This window comes from Hibiscus syriacus, unplaced genomic scaffold (assembly GCF_006381635.1).
Source record: "Hibiscus syriacus cultivar Baekdansim isolate YM2019G1 unplaced genomic scaffold, ASM638163v2 tig00110580_pilon, whole genome shotgun sequence".
NCBI lineage: Eukaryota > Viridiplantae > Streptophyta > Magnoliopsida > Malvales > Malvaceae > Hibiscus > Hibiscus syriacus.
In genome coordinates, this window is record NW_024062791.1 from 200,960 (window position 1) to 218,863 (window position 17,904).

Genomic DNA, 17,904 nt, shown 5'->3' on the forward strand with positions numbered 1-17,904 from the left:
TCCACTTAGGGGCTCTAAATTCAATTTATTTGAAACGTAGCATTAGAGTTTCATAGTTAACTTTTGTAAGACAATTTTAGTTGAAGATTTTGGGTAAAGGCATATATTGTAAAAACACATTAACATTATCCCAGACCCTCCAAAACACAAATCTATCCAAACATGATCAACATTAGATGATTTCATGGTTGTAACTAAACAAACGAGATGCGAAACTAAGACCTGTTGCCGGATGGGGAAGGATGTCGTGGATATAGGAACGGATGTCGCCGGAGAGAGGTGATAGATGGAGATGGAATGAGTTGCGATTTAGGGATTTAGTTATGATTTCAGTGTTATACCCAAAATTTCAGTGTTGTGATTACAGATTCTCGTTGCGATTTACGGATTATCGTTGCGATTTACAGATTCTCGTTGCGATTACGGATTTCGTTGCGATTTACGGATACGCGTTGCGATTTACGGATTATCGTTGCGATTTACGGATACGCGTTGCGATTTACGGATACGCATTGCGATTTAGGATACGCGTTGCGATTTACGGATACACGTTGCGGTTTACGGATACGCGTTGCGATTACGGATAGCGTTGCGATATACGGATACGCATTGCGATTACCCATACGCGCGCGATTTAGGATACACGTTGCGATTTACGGATACACGTTGCGATTATGTGTTCGCGTTGCGATTTTCATATTCGCGTTGCGATTATGGAAAATCGCAATGCGCGAATTGTACTATCGCATCGCGATTTTCAGAATCGCGTTGCGATTCTGGAAACTGATTTGCGATTCTGGGGATCGCGTTGCGATTTTTATTCGCGTTGCGATTTGTTGGTCATTTTGGCAAATCCAAAAAAAGTTGGTTAATCGTATATTATAACTTTTTTTTGGTCACTGAGACGATTTTCTCTAAAAAAAATTTAGCGATTAAGAAAATAAATATTTACGTTAACATGATGTCGAAATGTAAATTTTTTATTTAAAAAAAAAACACAAGCATCTTAAAATTAGGTGACCATTGATATAGTTCATCTCGAAGATAAGAAAGAACGAAGGAAATGAAAGTCATTTTCCTTTGGGAAAAATAACAATCTCATTTCATTGAACAGAGGACCTTCGAATCCTTAAAAGAAAATGAGAAACTTGTTTGTTGTAACATTGCTGAGCGACGAAGCTTCGATTTATTCTGGGCTCGTTTACGTTTATGATGCGTCGGTCTGCATGCGCATCCAAAAAAACGGGTCAAACCAATTCAACCAACCCGATTTATTGTTCTCCATCCGATCTCTTTCGCTTCGGTACTTCCCTTTTTCTCTTTTCATTCTTCTTTAATTCCAATTTTTGATGGAGATGGATTTTTTCTTTTGATTTTCTCTTCCTTTTTCTTTGTTGTTTCAAAATTTGGCTGTTTGTTAGATTGTTAATTTGTTACCTTTTTCATTTCTCTGGTTGATTTAAATAAAGCAATTCAGTTTGATCATTTAAGATCGTGTATTTGTAGAAGAAAGAACAGAGTAACTTATTGCTTTGTTGTGTAATTCTAGTATTTGTGGATAATAATGAGCTATCTAGCAAAGTTAAGCTTAGCAATTGGATCGGGGTTTGATTTTGAAATAGTTCCCTAAGGAATGATTTAAAAGTAGGAAAATGGGAAGAAAAAAAGAAGATAAGTCTTTAGAACAAACGCGATTGAATCTTAGGAGAATACATGTCAATCTTAAGGGTAAATTATGCTTGATGCAGTCTTCTTAGGACTTAAATCTTAAGATATGTTTGAAATTGAAGCAAATCCTCAAGTTAGATCATAGCTTGATCGGTCTTCTTAGGATAGGTAAATCTTATTAGCGTGAAAAAAATTGCAAGTAAGAGAAGTTGAAATTTAAAGCAAAATCCTAAGGGTAGATTATAGCTCGAATGCAATCTTAAGGTAGTTAAATCTTAATAGCGTGTTTGGGTTCAGTAAGAGAAGTTGAAAATTGAAGCAAAATCCTTGGCCATAACTGAGAAGAAATTATATCTTGTTATCAATAAATGTTGCATGTATGGTACACCTGTTAGCAAGACGGGGTTCTCACCTAAGGTTAAAGCAAATAAAAGATTATATTTCGATATATGAAAATGGAAACTGAGAAAGTGAGAATAGTGAATAATATGCTTGGAGGAACAAGAAATAAGAATTTGTTGAAAAGCAATCAAATAAGTTTAGAAGATTATCCCATCAAGATTTGATTATGTTAGCAGATTTTCTTAATTAAGAAGCTAGAGATAGTATTAGTAGTTCATTGTAGGATAGGAGATAATCAGTTACCAATTTGTTTTCTACTCTAATAGAATTAAAGGCAGACTGATATGAAATATGAACTTGTCCTGAAACAAGTGGAAGTTGTAATTAAAATGGGGATTATAACAAAATGAAAGTGTACTCATTTGGGTTTATTTGCTTCATTGTTTAAAAATATATGAACTTTTAAGTTCCTAATCTAATATGCTATACCAAGATGCTTTCCAATCCAGGATGCCAATCATGACAATGCGAGGGTTCTTGGCCTCTAATTAACATGTTATTTACCAAAGCTTACTCTGAAAGATGACATAGATCTCCTATTGTCATCAACTTGAGACTTCACTGTAGACAATGGTTTGGAATGCTTTAAAGTTATTTGTTTTTCAAATTTATTGATTAAGCTGTCTAAGGTTTCGTAACTAATGACTTGACATTTATTTTATTTCTCAGCTTCAAGTAAGGCATCTTCAAAAGAGATGGAACGGATGACAACCTTTTTATTATGCCAATAGGTCTTCCGGTATGATTGAGTAAGTGTTAGTGGAATATGCAATTCAGTAGGTTTGGTATTTACATTAAGGGGAAATAGGTCTTCTGACCTTTGTTATTTGATATGGATTTTCCATAACTACTAATATGTTACATCCAACCCTTTTAAAATATTTTTTTAGTTTAAAATTGTCTACTTTTCCGGCAATGTCATCCAACCTACATATTCTATCTTGTTTTTTGTGCTTAGTGCAAATTGAATGCACACTTATCTTCATGTAGATGATAGGGATCCTAGTCACAATCTGATGTGAGCTCATTATGACCAAGTGCCAATGTGCTATGAAGTTCAAATCTTTAGATTAGAAATGATATGCTGATTGACTGCTTGAATGGAGTTTAGGGCATACAAGCAACAGTATATGTTTGTTAGATTTCTTCTTTGATTTTCAATATATATGATAGTAAGTTCAAATTTCAAATTAAGTTCAAATTTCAAAATTATTTGTCGGAAAGGTTTAAATTCTTGACATTTTCAATAGTGACAAAAGATGGTTTCACATAACCAAGTGTTGGAGCATAACAGATTCTTTCATTTGAGCTGTAATTTAGGATTTATTTTCGAACGGGAAGCGTAATGAGTTGATATTAAATTTTTCTGTGGTACACAGCCCAAGCTTTCTTCTTAGAGAATTGAAAGGATAATCTGCTTGTATCTACCTATGGAATGATTTGATGATGGATTAAACCCAATAGCTAACAAGTCAAGCTAACTGGTCTTTTTGCACTAGTTAAATTTCTATGTTGCTCGGACTCATAGTAAGTGCCAGATATATGTTTATTTCTAACAAGAATTGGTTTCATCTTTTCTAAGTTTTCTCTTAGAAGGCTGGAACTCCATACTGCGTATGTCAGATATGTTGGATGTGGGTACTAGGAATTGAAGAGTCATAGCTGCATAGAATAGAAGTGTCCAAATGACAATGAAATTAGTTCAGGGGTCATGCACAAAATATTTAACTTGTTCTAGAAATACTTAATACCGTGTGAAGATTCTCATACAAAGCTGAAATAAGGATGCTGATAGCTGCATGTTCAATTACAGTTTTTATAATTATTAGTGTTGTGCATTAAATATTAGTATCATCTTCATGGAATGAGTGCTGCTTGACTATTTTGAGCAGCATTCTAATGTTATGATACATTATTTGAACAGCCCGGAAGGAATTGAAACTCTATGTTCCGAATGGAAGTTGATCACACAGATGTTAGGATCTTGATGCTTGCTTGGTAACTGTCATATAAACACGTCCAATAACTCATTTATAGCTTTTATCCTAATCTTTTCTGTTGAAAATTGTGCACGTGTCAGAAAATGAAAGCCGAAAAGCAAGGATACTTTACCCTGGTAGGATTACCTTCTCCATTTACTTTTATAATTTAACTGTTAATGTGATCTATTATATTTTGGTTGAATGAATTGCTATATGTTTCTATGCCTCTGATTATTTTTGTTCTTTATCATAGCATGGTCATATAGAAAAATCAGTTTCCAGGACTCCTTTTCTAGGTTGCCTATCCATGGGGCTGTATGGCGATGCATGGATTTCTGTGTCATCTATGGTTTTGTTAATTACCATTTTTGGTTCTTTATTGTACCGTTTTGGTCAATTTCCAATATCTGTGATTTGATCATGAATTCCACGAGTTGTGAAAACTTTTTAGTTTTACTAAAAAAAATTACGTTGATAGGATTTCTTCATATAGTATGATCCTCATTAAGAGTGTCATAGCAGTCTGGTTATAGTTGGCTGATGCATTGTATCTTATAACTAGAAATATAATGATTCTTTAAATCCCAAGTTCTCTCTCTTTTTTATGTTCTTATACATTGTTTGTAGTTAAATTATCTGTTGAAAATTACGTTTGAACCTTATCTTTATAGGAGGAATGGCGAAGGGGATTAAAAGCATGAGGGCTGATAATGTAAGTAAAATAAGGAAGGCCCTACCAGAGCTAGAAAAAGAGGTAGAAACTCTGAAACTGCTTGATACCTGAGGTTAACTTGTTTACTGTAAGATAATTATGGTGGAAATGTCTGCAAAAGTGATGATGTTCTCTTTTTATATTATAAATAGGTCAGGAGACCATCAAACTTGAGGATTTCTATTCCTATTCATTCTGCTATTGCCTGACAGGTATTATGATAATATTGTGGCATGTAGCTTGGATTCTTACACTGTCCCTTTTCCTTAATCTCCTACTAACTTTCTCTAATTCACGGTTGCAGAGGAGAAACAAAAGAGTATTGATATAGAAAGCATATGTCAATTGCTGGATCTTGTTTTAGGATCCAATTCCGTGCACAGGTTGACTATTTTATTGAGTATTTGAAGGTGGGTTATGACATTTATTCATTGACCTCATAGGTTGGAGTTGTTTATACTTTCATCTCTTTTATGTTTCTGTTTATACAGGTACAAATTCATTTGTTATTGTGGGGTGAGTTCATTTCAGTTTTATCTTTTAGGATTGTGTATGTGTGTGTGTCTGCATGTGTTAAAATGTCTGTTAAATTGATGGACTTACAAAAGTTGTATAGAAAATATGATTAATATGATTTAAATGTTTAATTTCTTGGCTCTAAAGGGGCTGTGTGTAGGCATTATGTGTTAGATTTGGGAGGTTTTGTATTGTTTGGTTTTGTTGAAGTAAGGTTTGGTGTTACCTATGATGTAATTTTATGATTGTTCAATAAAATTTGAGACACTCTTTCCTCCTTCCAATGCTCGACGAAACAGAATTATTTCGTTGAGTATGAAGGGGGTTTTTAATGAGGTCTCCCTCTTCTATCAAAAAAAAAGTTACCCCTTCTGTCCAAAAATAAATGAGGCTCATACCATGGTTGTTTTTAATGTAGATTCAGAGCGATTATAAGGTCATAAACTTGGATCAATGGATGGGCTTTTTTCGATTCTGCAACGAGGGTACTTCAAAGTTGATGCTTGTCATGGAATTTTAATGTTCCCTAAGTTTAGATTTGCCACGAAATAAATAGGGTGAGAAAATAATTCGGTTAATTTATTTGCCATGCTCACACAGAGATCACTTAATTAAAAGAAGATTTTGGGATAATTTATACAATTGTACTAGTGTCTTTTGGATGACGTTCTTACTATTTATACAAAGACATAATAGTGATGGTGGTGTGTAGCAGGATCGCCCTATCATATTTTTAGAATAATAGAGAAGACTAAAGGGTGCTCTCTCTCCCTGCAGGTTGTGGTTATAATTGAATCCTTTTTCATGAGAGTTTTATTGGTCTCTTTTATCTTGGTGTTTTCTTTCATCTGCACTTTCTCACAAATATAGAGCAACAATACAGAGATTAACTCTCTTTAGCATAAGAATTGGGACTATTTTGAACCCAAAAAAATGGGACAGTATAAATGGTAGGAAATCATTGATCTTTGCAGTTCAATGTATGGATACATTTACTCTTTTTTTTCTATTATTTATCATCAGATAGGATAGAGAACTAGAAATTAAGGGTATAATATTGTAGTTAATATAATCTTTAACTGCTACATGCATCCTTGTACTGTTATTTGGCATAGTAACCCTGTTATCAGAGCCATATGTCTTGTCTGAGATCCTCATGTTAATGACTGAGCAAGTGCTTGCATTTCCCTTCTGATATTAGCAGATATATTTCCCGGACCTTGGTATTATATCGGACCTTGCTTGGCCGTTGATCCTGGACAACTTCGTAGAATGGATGCAGGTGAAGCAGAGCTAAAATCTATTAGCTTTGGTCAACTTGATTCTCAGCTATGAACTCCATTCGGTATAAATACGGGTTCTTTTTAAAGTTTAAGGCTTCTCTGTTTGGTCCCTTTTCTAGAGCATTACATGATTTTTCCCCTTTTCTTTGTTTCTGGGAGAAGACTAGTTGACTTAAAAGTTTGCCTAAGCTTGCATTATGTAATAACAATTTGATGTGAATAATCTGTTGTTAGGAAATGTTCAAGTTGCAGCACCATGTTCTCAAGCTTATCTTTTATATATTTTTACATTAAAACATACCTTCCAATGTTATTTTTCGTGTTACATATACGCAGAAGATAATCTCAAAGCTATTTCTTCGTGTTACATATATGCAGAAGATAATCTCAAGTATTGAATTGTATTTGTCTTGATATTCAAAACTGTTGGATTATGATTTATATTATGAACAAAATTGAATCATCAGATACAGCAGAAATTTGGTTATATTTCTTTCATATTGCGTTGTCAAGATCAACCTCATCGTCTATGTGTGCTACATTGGATTGTCATCGGCACCAGCATTTTAACTTAAAAATAATTCCTAAGGGCACCACTGAACAATCCGTTGGACAAAGTTCGGTAAGCATCATGTGAATTTTCGTAAAATTTACCTTTCCTAGTGTCAATTGAATCAGATCTGCCAAATTTTAGCATGAAACATGTCTGATAGAAACAGCTCTGCCTTGCATGTTTATGCCTTAATAAGCTTTATGCTTGATGGGTTACATATCACGCTAGTGAAAAGTACTTGAAAGTTGTCTTGGACAATCAACTTTAGGTAACCCTTTTGGGAGCATATGATTTGGAGTTAACCAGGTGCATACATGATGCATAAGTTGGATGCTTTCCCTTGTGCCCATATGCCTGCATACATCCATTCACTTTAAGACAAGTGGTCATCCCAGTAAGAGTTAATTTGATGGTACCCTTATGCTGGAATGTCCGCCATTCATTTGCTTCTAATGACTGCTTGATGTTCACTTGAAAAGGTAGAGGGGACCTTTTTGGAGGATTTGAGTGGCCTTGTAAGGATGCATTTGTCTTCTAGGACAACTAACAAAATCAAGCAGAAATCAAACTATGGCAAACTCAAAAGTAGGTCAGAACCCAGGTTTAGTCAGCTAGTTCTCATAGTCACTCTTATAGATGAACGTCCAAAAAACTTCGAATCTTGGCATCTGTAATCCTTTCTTCTAATTCCTAAAGATATTTTCGGTCTCGGCTTTTCATGGTAGGTGGTGTTAAGTATAATAGTTGGAATGATAATAATGTATATATATAAGGCGACCGTAAAGTATAACATCATTACTCAAGTGTGCAGTTGTTAAAAAGGTTATTGTGGTAGTTTTATGGTGTGTTGGGGGTTATTATTATTAATTATCTTAAAGAAACAACATGATATCTTGACATTTTAAATGTGGAGGTCTTATACTGGAAATGGTTAAATGTGATCTTAACACCAGAGGTTAAGTCAAATATGTGGGGCTCAAATTGTATTTGACAAATGTCATGTTCTATAGGCTCTTTTCCCCCTTTCAGAATATGAAATTAAATTGCATTAATAAAATCTTTTCCACTGTAAAGTGAAAGGAAGAAGAAAAAGAATGGATGTTCATAAATAAATAAATAAAGGAGCAAATAATGTTTCGACTTCATGATTGACACTTTAGAAAGATTGATATCAAGCAAGAATCTTAATAGACATTCAAGTAAGAATCTTATATATGTTCCTAAAATGGAACAATATTGTTGATAAAATTTGACTGGTATTGACTAAGCATCCGACAAGATAAATCACTGCATTCTTAGAAGTTTATTGATTAAAATTTGGAATTTTTTCTTGAAGAATTGCCTTTTAATAATGTTTTTAAAATAAAATTTTTTTTTTAATAATAAAGAATTCAAAAAAATATAAACACGACATGTGTTATTTAATAGTTATTTTAACGACTGCTATGGTCGGAACACTTAAATGATAATGTTTATAATATTAGGCATATGGATTAGGATTGACTGAAAAATAATTCAAGCACCTAAATAGAAACAAGGTATAGTTTAGACAATTTTTTATATTAAGCCTTAAATATGGATCTAATCAATTTTCATATTATTACTTGCATAACTCTTGAAATTTAATCAGGCTAAACTCGTGGAAGGGTGGAAATCACGTTGGTTTTTATTATTATTATTAATTTGAGGTGAATAGAGATGCTCGAACCCTGCATATATAGTTGCTCAAACTCGAAACTTTAACAAATAATAATAATTTCTTAACAATTAAAGTTATTACAATCCTATGTTTTTACATATACCAGTTTAAGGAAAGAAGTGGAATCTCCAATCTTACTCAAAAGGTTAAATGGGAAACATATGTCCTTGATTTACTACAAGGATGTTATATTATTACTCTACATAATTCTTTGAAAAAACCATCAATCACTAAACCAAACATTCGAATGTATGTATTTTTATTACAGATAACAATGACCTGATTGATCGACGATGGTAATTGGGATGGTCTTAATTCGGCCATTAACTCAAATGGCTTCAAATACCAAAAGAAGCCATTATAAAGAATTGATAAACTTACAAATGTACAGATTTCCCCCCCCTGTTTTGAGGATCTGGTTCAATGGAACTGTCCCAAATACTGATGACCATCATCAATCAGATGATCTGCTTTCAAAGAAAAGAAAAATAATCAAGATGATGAGACCAAGAATCAATGGTGAAGAAGGGGAAGGAGCGTCTACTTCGGCTTCTACCCCGAGTCTGTGATTGAGTGTTCGAAGGCGATAAGTTCGAAGAAGAGGTTGAAGATGACGTGAATCTGTTGGAATCGTTTGTCAATTTCTTCTTTTCTCCTTCACAAGATTTGTCTTCGATTCTGTGATGCCTCACTTTGGTTGCATTTAAAGTCACCGGAAGAACACAGTTGAAGAAGAACCCTACCAAATCAACAACACATCATCAACATTATCATCCAAGTAACGATGGACTGAGGATAGCTGACGGAGATATTATCTCCTAGAAATTTAAAATTTTTATTTAAATATTTTTTATTTTTTTTATTGATAATCTATCGTCATCCAAAATTTTATCGAATTGATTCTCTTAAAATTTATAAATTCATCCGGATAACATAAGACTGACTAAATTCTTTCATTGTTGACACTTTCAACCCAATCCAGAGAAATCAGTTTCCGTGACAACTTAAAACAGTAAAATTGGATGAAAAAACACGTTTGCACTGAATGAAATCAAGAAAAAAAGAAGTGTTACCAATTCTAGCAAGGCGATTAACCCACTTGGGATAGGATTCCCAGTCAACCTGATGCAAGCATCGTTGCAGAAATGGTTCAGTTTTTGGTGATTAAATTGTAAGCATTTCCTTTGAATTCATCAGCTAAATCCTCCATAACTCCCCTCACATCTGCAGTCCCCAACTCCGTTTTCCCAATCAAAATTGATTTCCTAAAGGTGAACCCATTGCACTGTTTTGGTTCTGCCTCAAATATCCCATTGTTGGATATTCGTGAGCCCCAAACGCATATTCAACCCCATGAACTGAAAACAAACAAAAAATTACCCAGCCGTTTAAAAACAATAGCAGAAAAAGGAAGGCATAAAAAGGTATAATTTCTGCCAGCTCACTTCAGCTAAAGATTTTCAACTTTCTTTCTTGGATCTAAGAATGAAGAAACAAAATCTAACCATTTCCAAAGATTTAGTAGGAAAAAGAAATCCAAACCATTTTTAGATCCAAAAAAGGAAAGTTAATTGTCGAATGTTGATAGTAGTAAGGTGTAGGAAAACTAACCCTGACACCAGAATGATAAACACCGAGTCCGAACCAGTAAGCATATCCATTAATTGGAGTTAGATCATACACATTCAGATACACTGGTACAGATCCTATTTCCACGCAACTCGAGTTCTTACGACACACATTTTTCTTTTTCAGAGTTACCCAGTTTTTCTTTTATGAAAGTGATAGACTTTGGTTACTGAGGAAGAAGATGACTGCAAAGTGCTAACATAATATAATATAAAAAGAGAAAATGATTTTTTTTAACATTGAATACGGTTTTCCGCTTTTAACTTTTTTAAATATGGCAGAGTAGAGAATAAGAATCTTCAGGGTGGCAGCGCTGCCCCCAATTCCTTATTTTATTGTTTTTAAATTCTTCATGAGCTTTATATATTTAAATTTTAGAAAATTTTTAAATACAAAGTTAAGTTTAATCGATTTATATAATATTTTTACTTAAACATCTTGATATCGTTTAAGTAAGTCTTGGGTTTGAGTTATTATGTATGCAGAAAATTTTCATTGGGAGACTCGCGCACTAAAATTAAGTGTACAATCTGAATCGATCTGATTTAATCAAAACGAAGTCTTAAAACCACGAGGGCAACAAAAGAAATAATCAATTTATAAAATATTTTCACATTTGAATTTAAATATTTTTTAATGATATATTTATTTTATTTATTTTTTGTTTCATATGTTTTGATTCTGATTTGTATAAATATTTAAAATTTATTTGTTTTTTTGTCATTTAAATAAAATTATTAAATATATATTGTTCTTTTTAATAATCAAGTAATCCAAACTTTGAAAAATAGGGATTGGAGTTGGGAATAAAATAACTAATGGTCATTATGATCCAATGTGCTGCACCGTGGGCAGATGGGTTTCTAAATTATTTGCTAGTTTTTTTTTTTCTAAATAAAATAAAACCCATCATATTTCGTAGGATCATACATACTTTTTTACTACAATAAAAGCAGTATTTAAAAAAATAATATATAATAAATGAATTCCATATTTTATTTAACGTTAATAATTTGTGTAGCGTATAATTCTATATTCTTAAAAGGACAAAGTGTGAATGTGTGATAACATCTATTTGATGATCTTTCATTTTATGTGCAGCGATGGAGGATGGGACCAGCCAGGTAAGATGATATTAATTAATTTAAGCGTTAATTAATAAATGGAGTCTAAAAATACCCCTTACTTGTTCTTTTTTCATAAATTATTTTTATTTAATTAGGGCTCTAATTGGATTGGTTATTCAAAAGTTTACTCGACTTGTTAATTATTTCAATCATTATCATAAACGAGGAACACACTCTGAAACATTGTTTTGAAATAGATTAAATGTGATACTACTTAAATACAGCACACATTTGAAACTGAGAACCTGGTTATGCCATCTAGTGGTTACAAGATCGAGTTATTAACGTTACTATTTTATTGAATTAAATTAAAATTAAAATTTTTAATTATAGATTATGTAACCATCGATGTAAATTCTCATTTGTTATAATTATTTGAGTGATGAAAATATTGTTTTAATTTTAATTAATATTAAATTTGATCATTGTGGACAAACAGTAAAGGTGCAGCCGACACAGTGAAAAATGGAAATGGCGGGTTTATGGAGGAAAAGAGGTCGAGATTAAGTGGGTAACGTAACTTAGACCCGAATGATTAGGGCATCAACATCAGATTTAGATGGGTCCTTTAAAGTTTTATATTTCATTTCTTTTTGGCTGGGTTTTTGCTTTTGCATTATTTGTCTATTGGTATTGGATAAACGTAATGGTAATTTTATTAGAATAATCTTATAAAAGGACAAATTTTCCCAACGTAATAGATTATTCGGATGGTTTCTCCCATGTTGTCATTACTCGAGGATAATATAAAACACCTGTAAGGCTGTAAGAGTTTACTCTTTAATATCACTCTTTCGTTGCATTACACTAAAATTTATATTTTAGTGTGTACGATTAAGCTCTCAATTTGATTTCGTTATGAAGGAGCCTAAATTAATATTTTCCGTTCTTTAACTTTTCATGGAAGCGTTCGGTAGTTTCAATGGAAGTTTGTTGAATTGATCGATCTAAAAAACTTACATTTTGAGATCTTATTGAAATTTCGTGGTTGTTGCAAGTACGGATGATTGGATGATAGTTGATTATATTTTGTTTTCGACCATATGTTGTAGTTCACGAAAATTAAACTAAATAATCCCTTCTCATCCAGATTTCTGACCCTAACTGCAGCCTATCACCAGATTCAATTCTTTACTGTTGATGACCGACCGGGCGAGCAATGGATCAGATTGAAAATAATTTTGGGGAAAAAGAATATTACGATTGATGCAACCATGTTTGATGGGTCGGTCCCTGTCCCTAATTCTGGTGAGACACAGGATGCCGAGCAGCTCCATATGACATTTAATTTGTCAATAGCTCTAAGGGGGTGATGGTAATAACTTGGAGATCGCGTGCTCAGCTTGGCCAGATACGGTAGAGATAAAAAGAATTTATGTTCGTGAGCATAATAGGAAACCCGGTTATCCTTACTTGGGTCCCGAGTTCGAGTATGTTACTTTATTTGTTTGCTTTATTTGCTTCATTAGACAGCTGAAAATCAAAAGGAAAAGAAGACTTGGTTTGTCTTAAAACTGTCACACCTTTTGACAATCCTACTATGAAAAATCTTCTTTCCTTTTGCAGCATCTATCGGAATGGTGTATGTTGGCTCGTTTCTTACTTTCTTTGGCTATGTTTTCATTGTGGTCATTACAGGGAATTGGATGAAGAACTGCAGGACTCACTTTATGAATTCTTGGAGGAAAGAAGTATAAATGGTGAACTTGCAATATTCTTGCACGAATACACGGGAAACAAAGATAAAACCGAGTTCATTAGATGGTTGGAAACTGTCAAATCTTGTGTTGAGAAGAAATAGAGATGCTTTTGCCATGTTCATGCTGACTTTTTGCTGTTTTCGTTAACAAAATAATTACTTGCTATTCCAATTTTTGGCTGTGCCTACATCTCTAGAAGATTGTCATTGTTGTAAAGCTTGATTAGAGATGAAACTAGCTTTCTGTAATTCCATTGATGCTGTCTCTTGCATCTATTACTTGCCGTTTACCAAATATCAAGGCAGCCCTTGAAAATCAGTTATGATATTGCAAGCATGGAACTACTTTTGAGGTGCGTGTAATTTTATAGTTATTTTGCATGAAATCTTTGCATATGATTTTTGTTTTTAAATCTTTCCATTTAGATGAAAAATTCTACAACGCTCGTCGAGCTTGTATGAGTAACGTTAATTATGAGCACCGTTAAATTAATTTATAAAATATTAAATTATAAAGTACTAAGCGTATAATTATAAATTAGTTAAAAATTTTAATGTAATTTAATTAAAATGCGATATTATAAAACATTGATTTTATAATCTTATTTTAATTATAATTAGATCAAATTAATTTGGGAAATTTATAAACCCTAATTTATTTTCATTGTTTTGAAGCCACCGCTGCTATTGTAACCGTCACTGTATCATCTTTTGCTTTCGATTTAGTCTTTGTCGATCGTCAGCGTCAAAAGATGATACTAGTGGTGGCGACGGTGGAAGTTTAAAAGCTATGAAAATAAATTAGGGTTTATAAATTTCTTAAATTAATATTTGATCTAATTATAATTAAAATAAGATTATAAAAATCAATGTTTTTATAAATATTGTATTTTAATTAAATTATATTTAGATTTTTAATTAATTTATAATTATATGTTTAATATTTTATAATTTAACGTTTTATAAATTAATTTAATGATACGTTAACGGTGTTCTTCCGTGCTCGTCGAATATGACATCATCATCTCATTTAGATTTGGTGTTTGATTATTACTGTTTAATTGTATAGTTATTTTGCATGAACCCTTATTTAAATGACGCGGGAGTATAAAAAACAAAGAGATTTGGTTTTAATTATTGAAAGACGTTGCCGCTGAGTATTTTCACCTAATTCCGCGCAATGATAGCTCCACGTTTTTCATGCATCATTTTCAAACCAAGAATTTTAAAGTGTTCCTTAATGGAGAGGCAAAATTCAAAGAACAACAAAGGATAAAGGCAGTCCAACACCAAGATTTGACAGTCCATCCGATTTTCGCCACGTGGTTAGGAAAGATGGGTCTTTCACATTCCCAATATATATACACGCATTTAATTTGATCAATTAAGACCGAAACTAAACCACTTAGTCAATTTATCAAAACCCATAATTAATGGGAGATTGAGGTCTTCCCATGACAATTAAACTGTCGTTAACAGTGAGACTTTGCTCTTATTAGTCTACAACTTGATCCTGGGAAAATCATGGTTTGTACAATAATAATTGACATGACGACATAGTCACATAGATGAGAAATCAAGGTAATTAAGATTTCAACCATCATTTTCTTGTTGGCAAATGATGCGATTGGATTTGCACTTCATAACTAGATTTACATCCAACAAATTTAATAATCCATCTATCGCTTTTACTAATTACATGGATAGGATTTAATAAACTTAATTAATTTATATAATCAATTTTATTCATTTTATTCTATTTTAATCATAATCCTTTTATTTATTGTTTTATTTTATTTCCTTTCTTATTTTTAGATAATGATTCTAACTGATTGTCATCGTCGAGTATCTCTTGATTTGAATTTATCGTCGTCTCTTTAATTGATGGATGATGTTTAGTTCTTTTTTATATATACATCCCGTGGAATACTAATAAAATTATTTATTGTCTTACTGACCATTGATGAGAAGTTTGGATACCAGTGGCCGATGAAGATTGAGGCTAATAGCTAGTCGAGCAAAACGTCCCCTGCAACCATTATCTGTTTGGAAATCAATTTTAACGACAGAACCAACCTGATTTCCAATAGCTTCGATGATGCTTCTTTTATAAAGAGTGATGGGGAGTCCAGGTAAACGGATCCATGCCATTAAACGACTAGGATAAGCTTGAGTCGGTTGAAAGTCGATAGACCATGGTTCCACAGTGATGTAGTGGCCAAAGATGGTCCAAGGTCCTTCTGTGAGCACCTTAAGATAGTCTCCATGATCGCTAAATTTCACAAGGAAAAAATCATTCTCAATATCAATTAATTTCAGAGGGTGAGAGGGTTTCCAAATACCGTAAATACGATTATGGAAGGTGTTATAACCAACTCTTCGTCCAAGGACTTTGACGACGAGCGTTAGATCCATGCTTTTGACAGCAAGAGTTTGTACTCGATCAGAAAAATCTATGGTTGGAATGCCGTTGGAGGAGCCAAGAGTGATGTCGTTTTCAAGAAGTTCGATATCATCATCCTCTAAGTCAACTGCTTTGGATTCAGATTGAGACCGGTGTCTTTGACACTATGTCCTTGTAGGATAAAGCGGGTGGAGGGCCATCACACCCATTAGAGAAGGAGCACCCTCACGAGCCATGGCAGATGGATCAGGCGTCTTCATCTCTTCTCCTTTGCTTTTTGGGTAGTCTGGGATCTACACTCGAGACTTCAGAGATCTTATTTCAAGTCACAATATTTTAATTATTATTAATGATCGTAATCACTTATATAATATTAATTCTTTTATATATATATATATTTATCGTAAAATACTAATAAAATTGTTTATTGTCTCATTTAGATAATCGCTTAGATAATATCAATTCTTTGTAATAATTTAAATTTGAGTATATTAGATAAACACTCTCATTTGAGAGCAATAGACACTTCAATTTTTCATTATCGTATTATTAATTTCTATTATGACAAATTTTAAAATACATATAATTTTGTTTCCTTGCAGCTCAAATATTTGATCAAAAGTTGAATCTCATGGTCTATTTTTTCAACTGCAAGAAGGTCAAATATATTGTCATTTGAGACAATATCACACACAAAAACAATCTAAAATGACAACCTAAAAGTAATCCCACACGTAGTTTCTGTACTCAATGTTTTGGACCATATGTTTCCCAATAGTTCAATGACTTGATGAGACTATGTATCTTTAATCCCCTTTTTTTAATAATTTCATCGAACTTTTCATTATCCTTTCGATTAATTACAGAATTACAGTTTTAAATTTGAAGTTTGAATTAGAATGAAAAAACATAAAAAATAAATAGATTAATTAATTAATCAATTAAATCATCTGAAATAATTTTAATATGAAATAATTAATTAATCATTTAAATAACTACAGTGTTACTAATATACACACAAATTTCCTTGTTAACTAAGAATAAAATATATATTGAACTCATCATGCGGTTTTAATGGTAAAATAGAATGTAGTTTATTGGGAGGTTTTGGATTCGAGTAGTTTCGTCTTATTAGTTAAAGAATGGGGAAAGTTTTTTTTTTCTTTTCCTAACTTTTAGAATTGAAAATTCCAAAATCAATCAAAGTCAAGAATGCATTAACAAAAACATCCAAGTAAAAAAGAAGGAAGAATGAAACTAGACTATGTATATTGCTTAAAGCTTCAAAGACAAGTCAAGCTTCAACTCATCTTTTTTACCATGGAAATGCTTAACAGTATCCCACAAAAATCCACCCATTCCCTCCTTGGCTGGACCAAACTTCCCTACACCGCCATCGAATCTAGCAGTGCCACTAATCCCTAGATTCAAACTCCCCATTGAAAGATGCTCGATTGCCCGTGTTCGATCAACGGGCCGTCTAGACCATCCATTATGCCATGGAGCAAAAGTCGGCTTGTGGATCATGGAGTGCTCTCCAACTCCAAGTGGTTTGTTAAAAGAAGAATACAGAGGAAGTGAAGCCATGCTATAATATCGACCGTTAGGGTAACCGAAATGGACACCGGGAAACCGGTGGCCTTGTCTCGCCAGTGTTCTTTCTCGTTTATGTGCATTTTGGTGGCCTCCCAGAGCCTGTGAGCTAAAAAATTTTCTTTGGCAATAGTTACATGAAAAGACTCTAGGCTCAGGTTCATTACCTTGATCTTGATCATGATCAGAGGACGAGTCCACCACCTTGAAACAGTCGACGAAATTCAGCTCCGGGTTCGATTCTTGATTGGAGAGGCGCAGGTCCAATACGAGATGATCTTCTTCCTTGACTTGTGGTTTCTTTTCTTCTTTGGGGGTAGTATCCATGGAGGTTCTAGGGGTGGGCGGTGGGTCTTTTGATGGTGAAACGATGGTTGAAGTTTCAGGGAGAGAAGGCTCCATTTTTGGGTGTTGCGAAATTAGTTTGTCGTGAGGGTTGATGAGGGAAGGAAAGGGTTAAATAGAAAGAGAGGTGAACTGTTGATGTTGTTGTTTATTTAATAATGCAATCCAATTCTGAAATATATATGTATAAGGTTTTATACGTAAAGTGTGATTATATATAGGGTAATTATATTATAGTTAGAAGATCTCAACAAAGTAAGAGAGATAAAGAATGAAAGGGAGAGGGGAAAGA

General features: G+C 33.2%; 1 protein-coding gene and 3 pseudogenes across 1 annotated transcript; 2 read left to right on the plus strand and 2 right to left on the minus strand.

The window, feature by feature from the left end:
* The first annotated feature begins 1,035 nt into the window (after positions 1 to 1,035).
* LOC120133484 lies at positions 1,036 to 5,829 on the plus strand (annotated as a pseudogene).
* Positions 5,830 to 9,216: 3,387 nt separating this feature from the next.
* On the minus strand, positions 9,217 to 10,476 carry LOC120133415 (annotated as a pseudogene).
* A 1,071-nt stretch (positions 10,477 to 11,547) lies between these two features.
* Positions 11,548 to 13,473, plus strand: LOC120133416 (annotated as a pseudogene).
* A 3,444-nt stretch (positions 13,474 to 16,917) lies between these two features.
* Positions 16,918 to 17,668, minus strand: LOC120133463 (zinc finger protein 1-like). The gene is made up of 2 exons (XM_039150040.1): positions 17,629 to 17,668; positions 16,918 to 17,598 (listed from the first exon to the last, which is right to left on the minus strand). The coding sequence occupies exon 2, from the start codon at positions 17,592 to 17,594 to the stop codon at positions 16,950 to 16,952; it is 645 nt and encodes a 214-aa protein (XP_039005971.1). The 5' UTR covers positions 17,595 to 17,598; positions 17,629 to 17,668; the 3' UTR covers positions 16,918 to 16,949.
* Between the last annotated feature and the right edge of the window lie 236 nt (positions 17,669 to 17,904).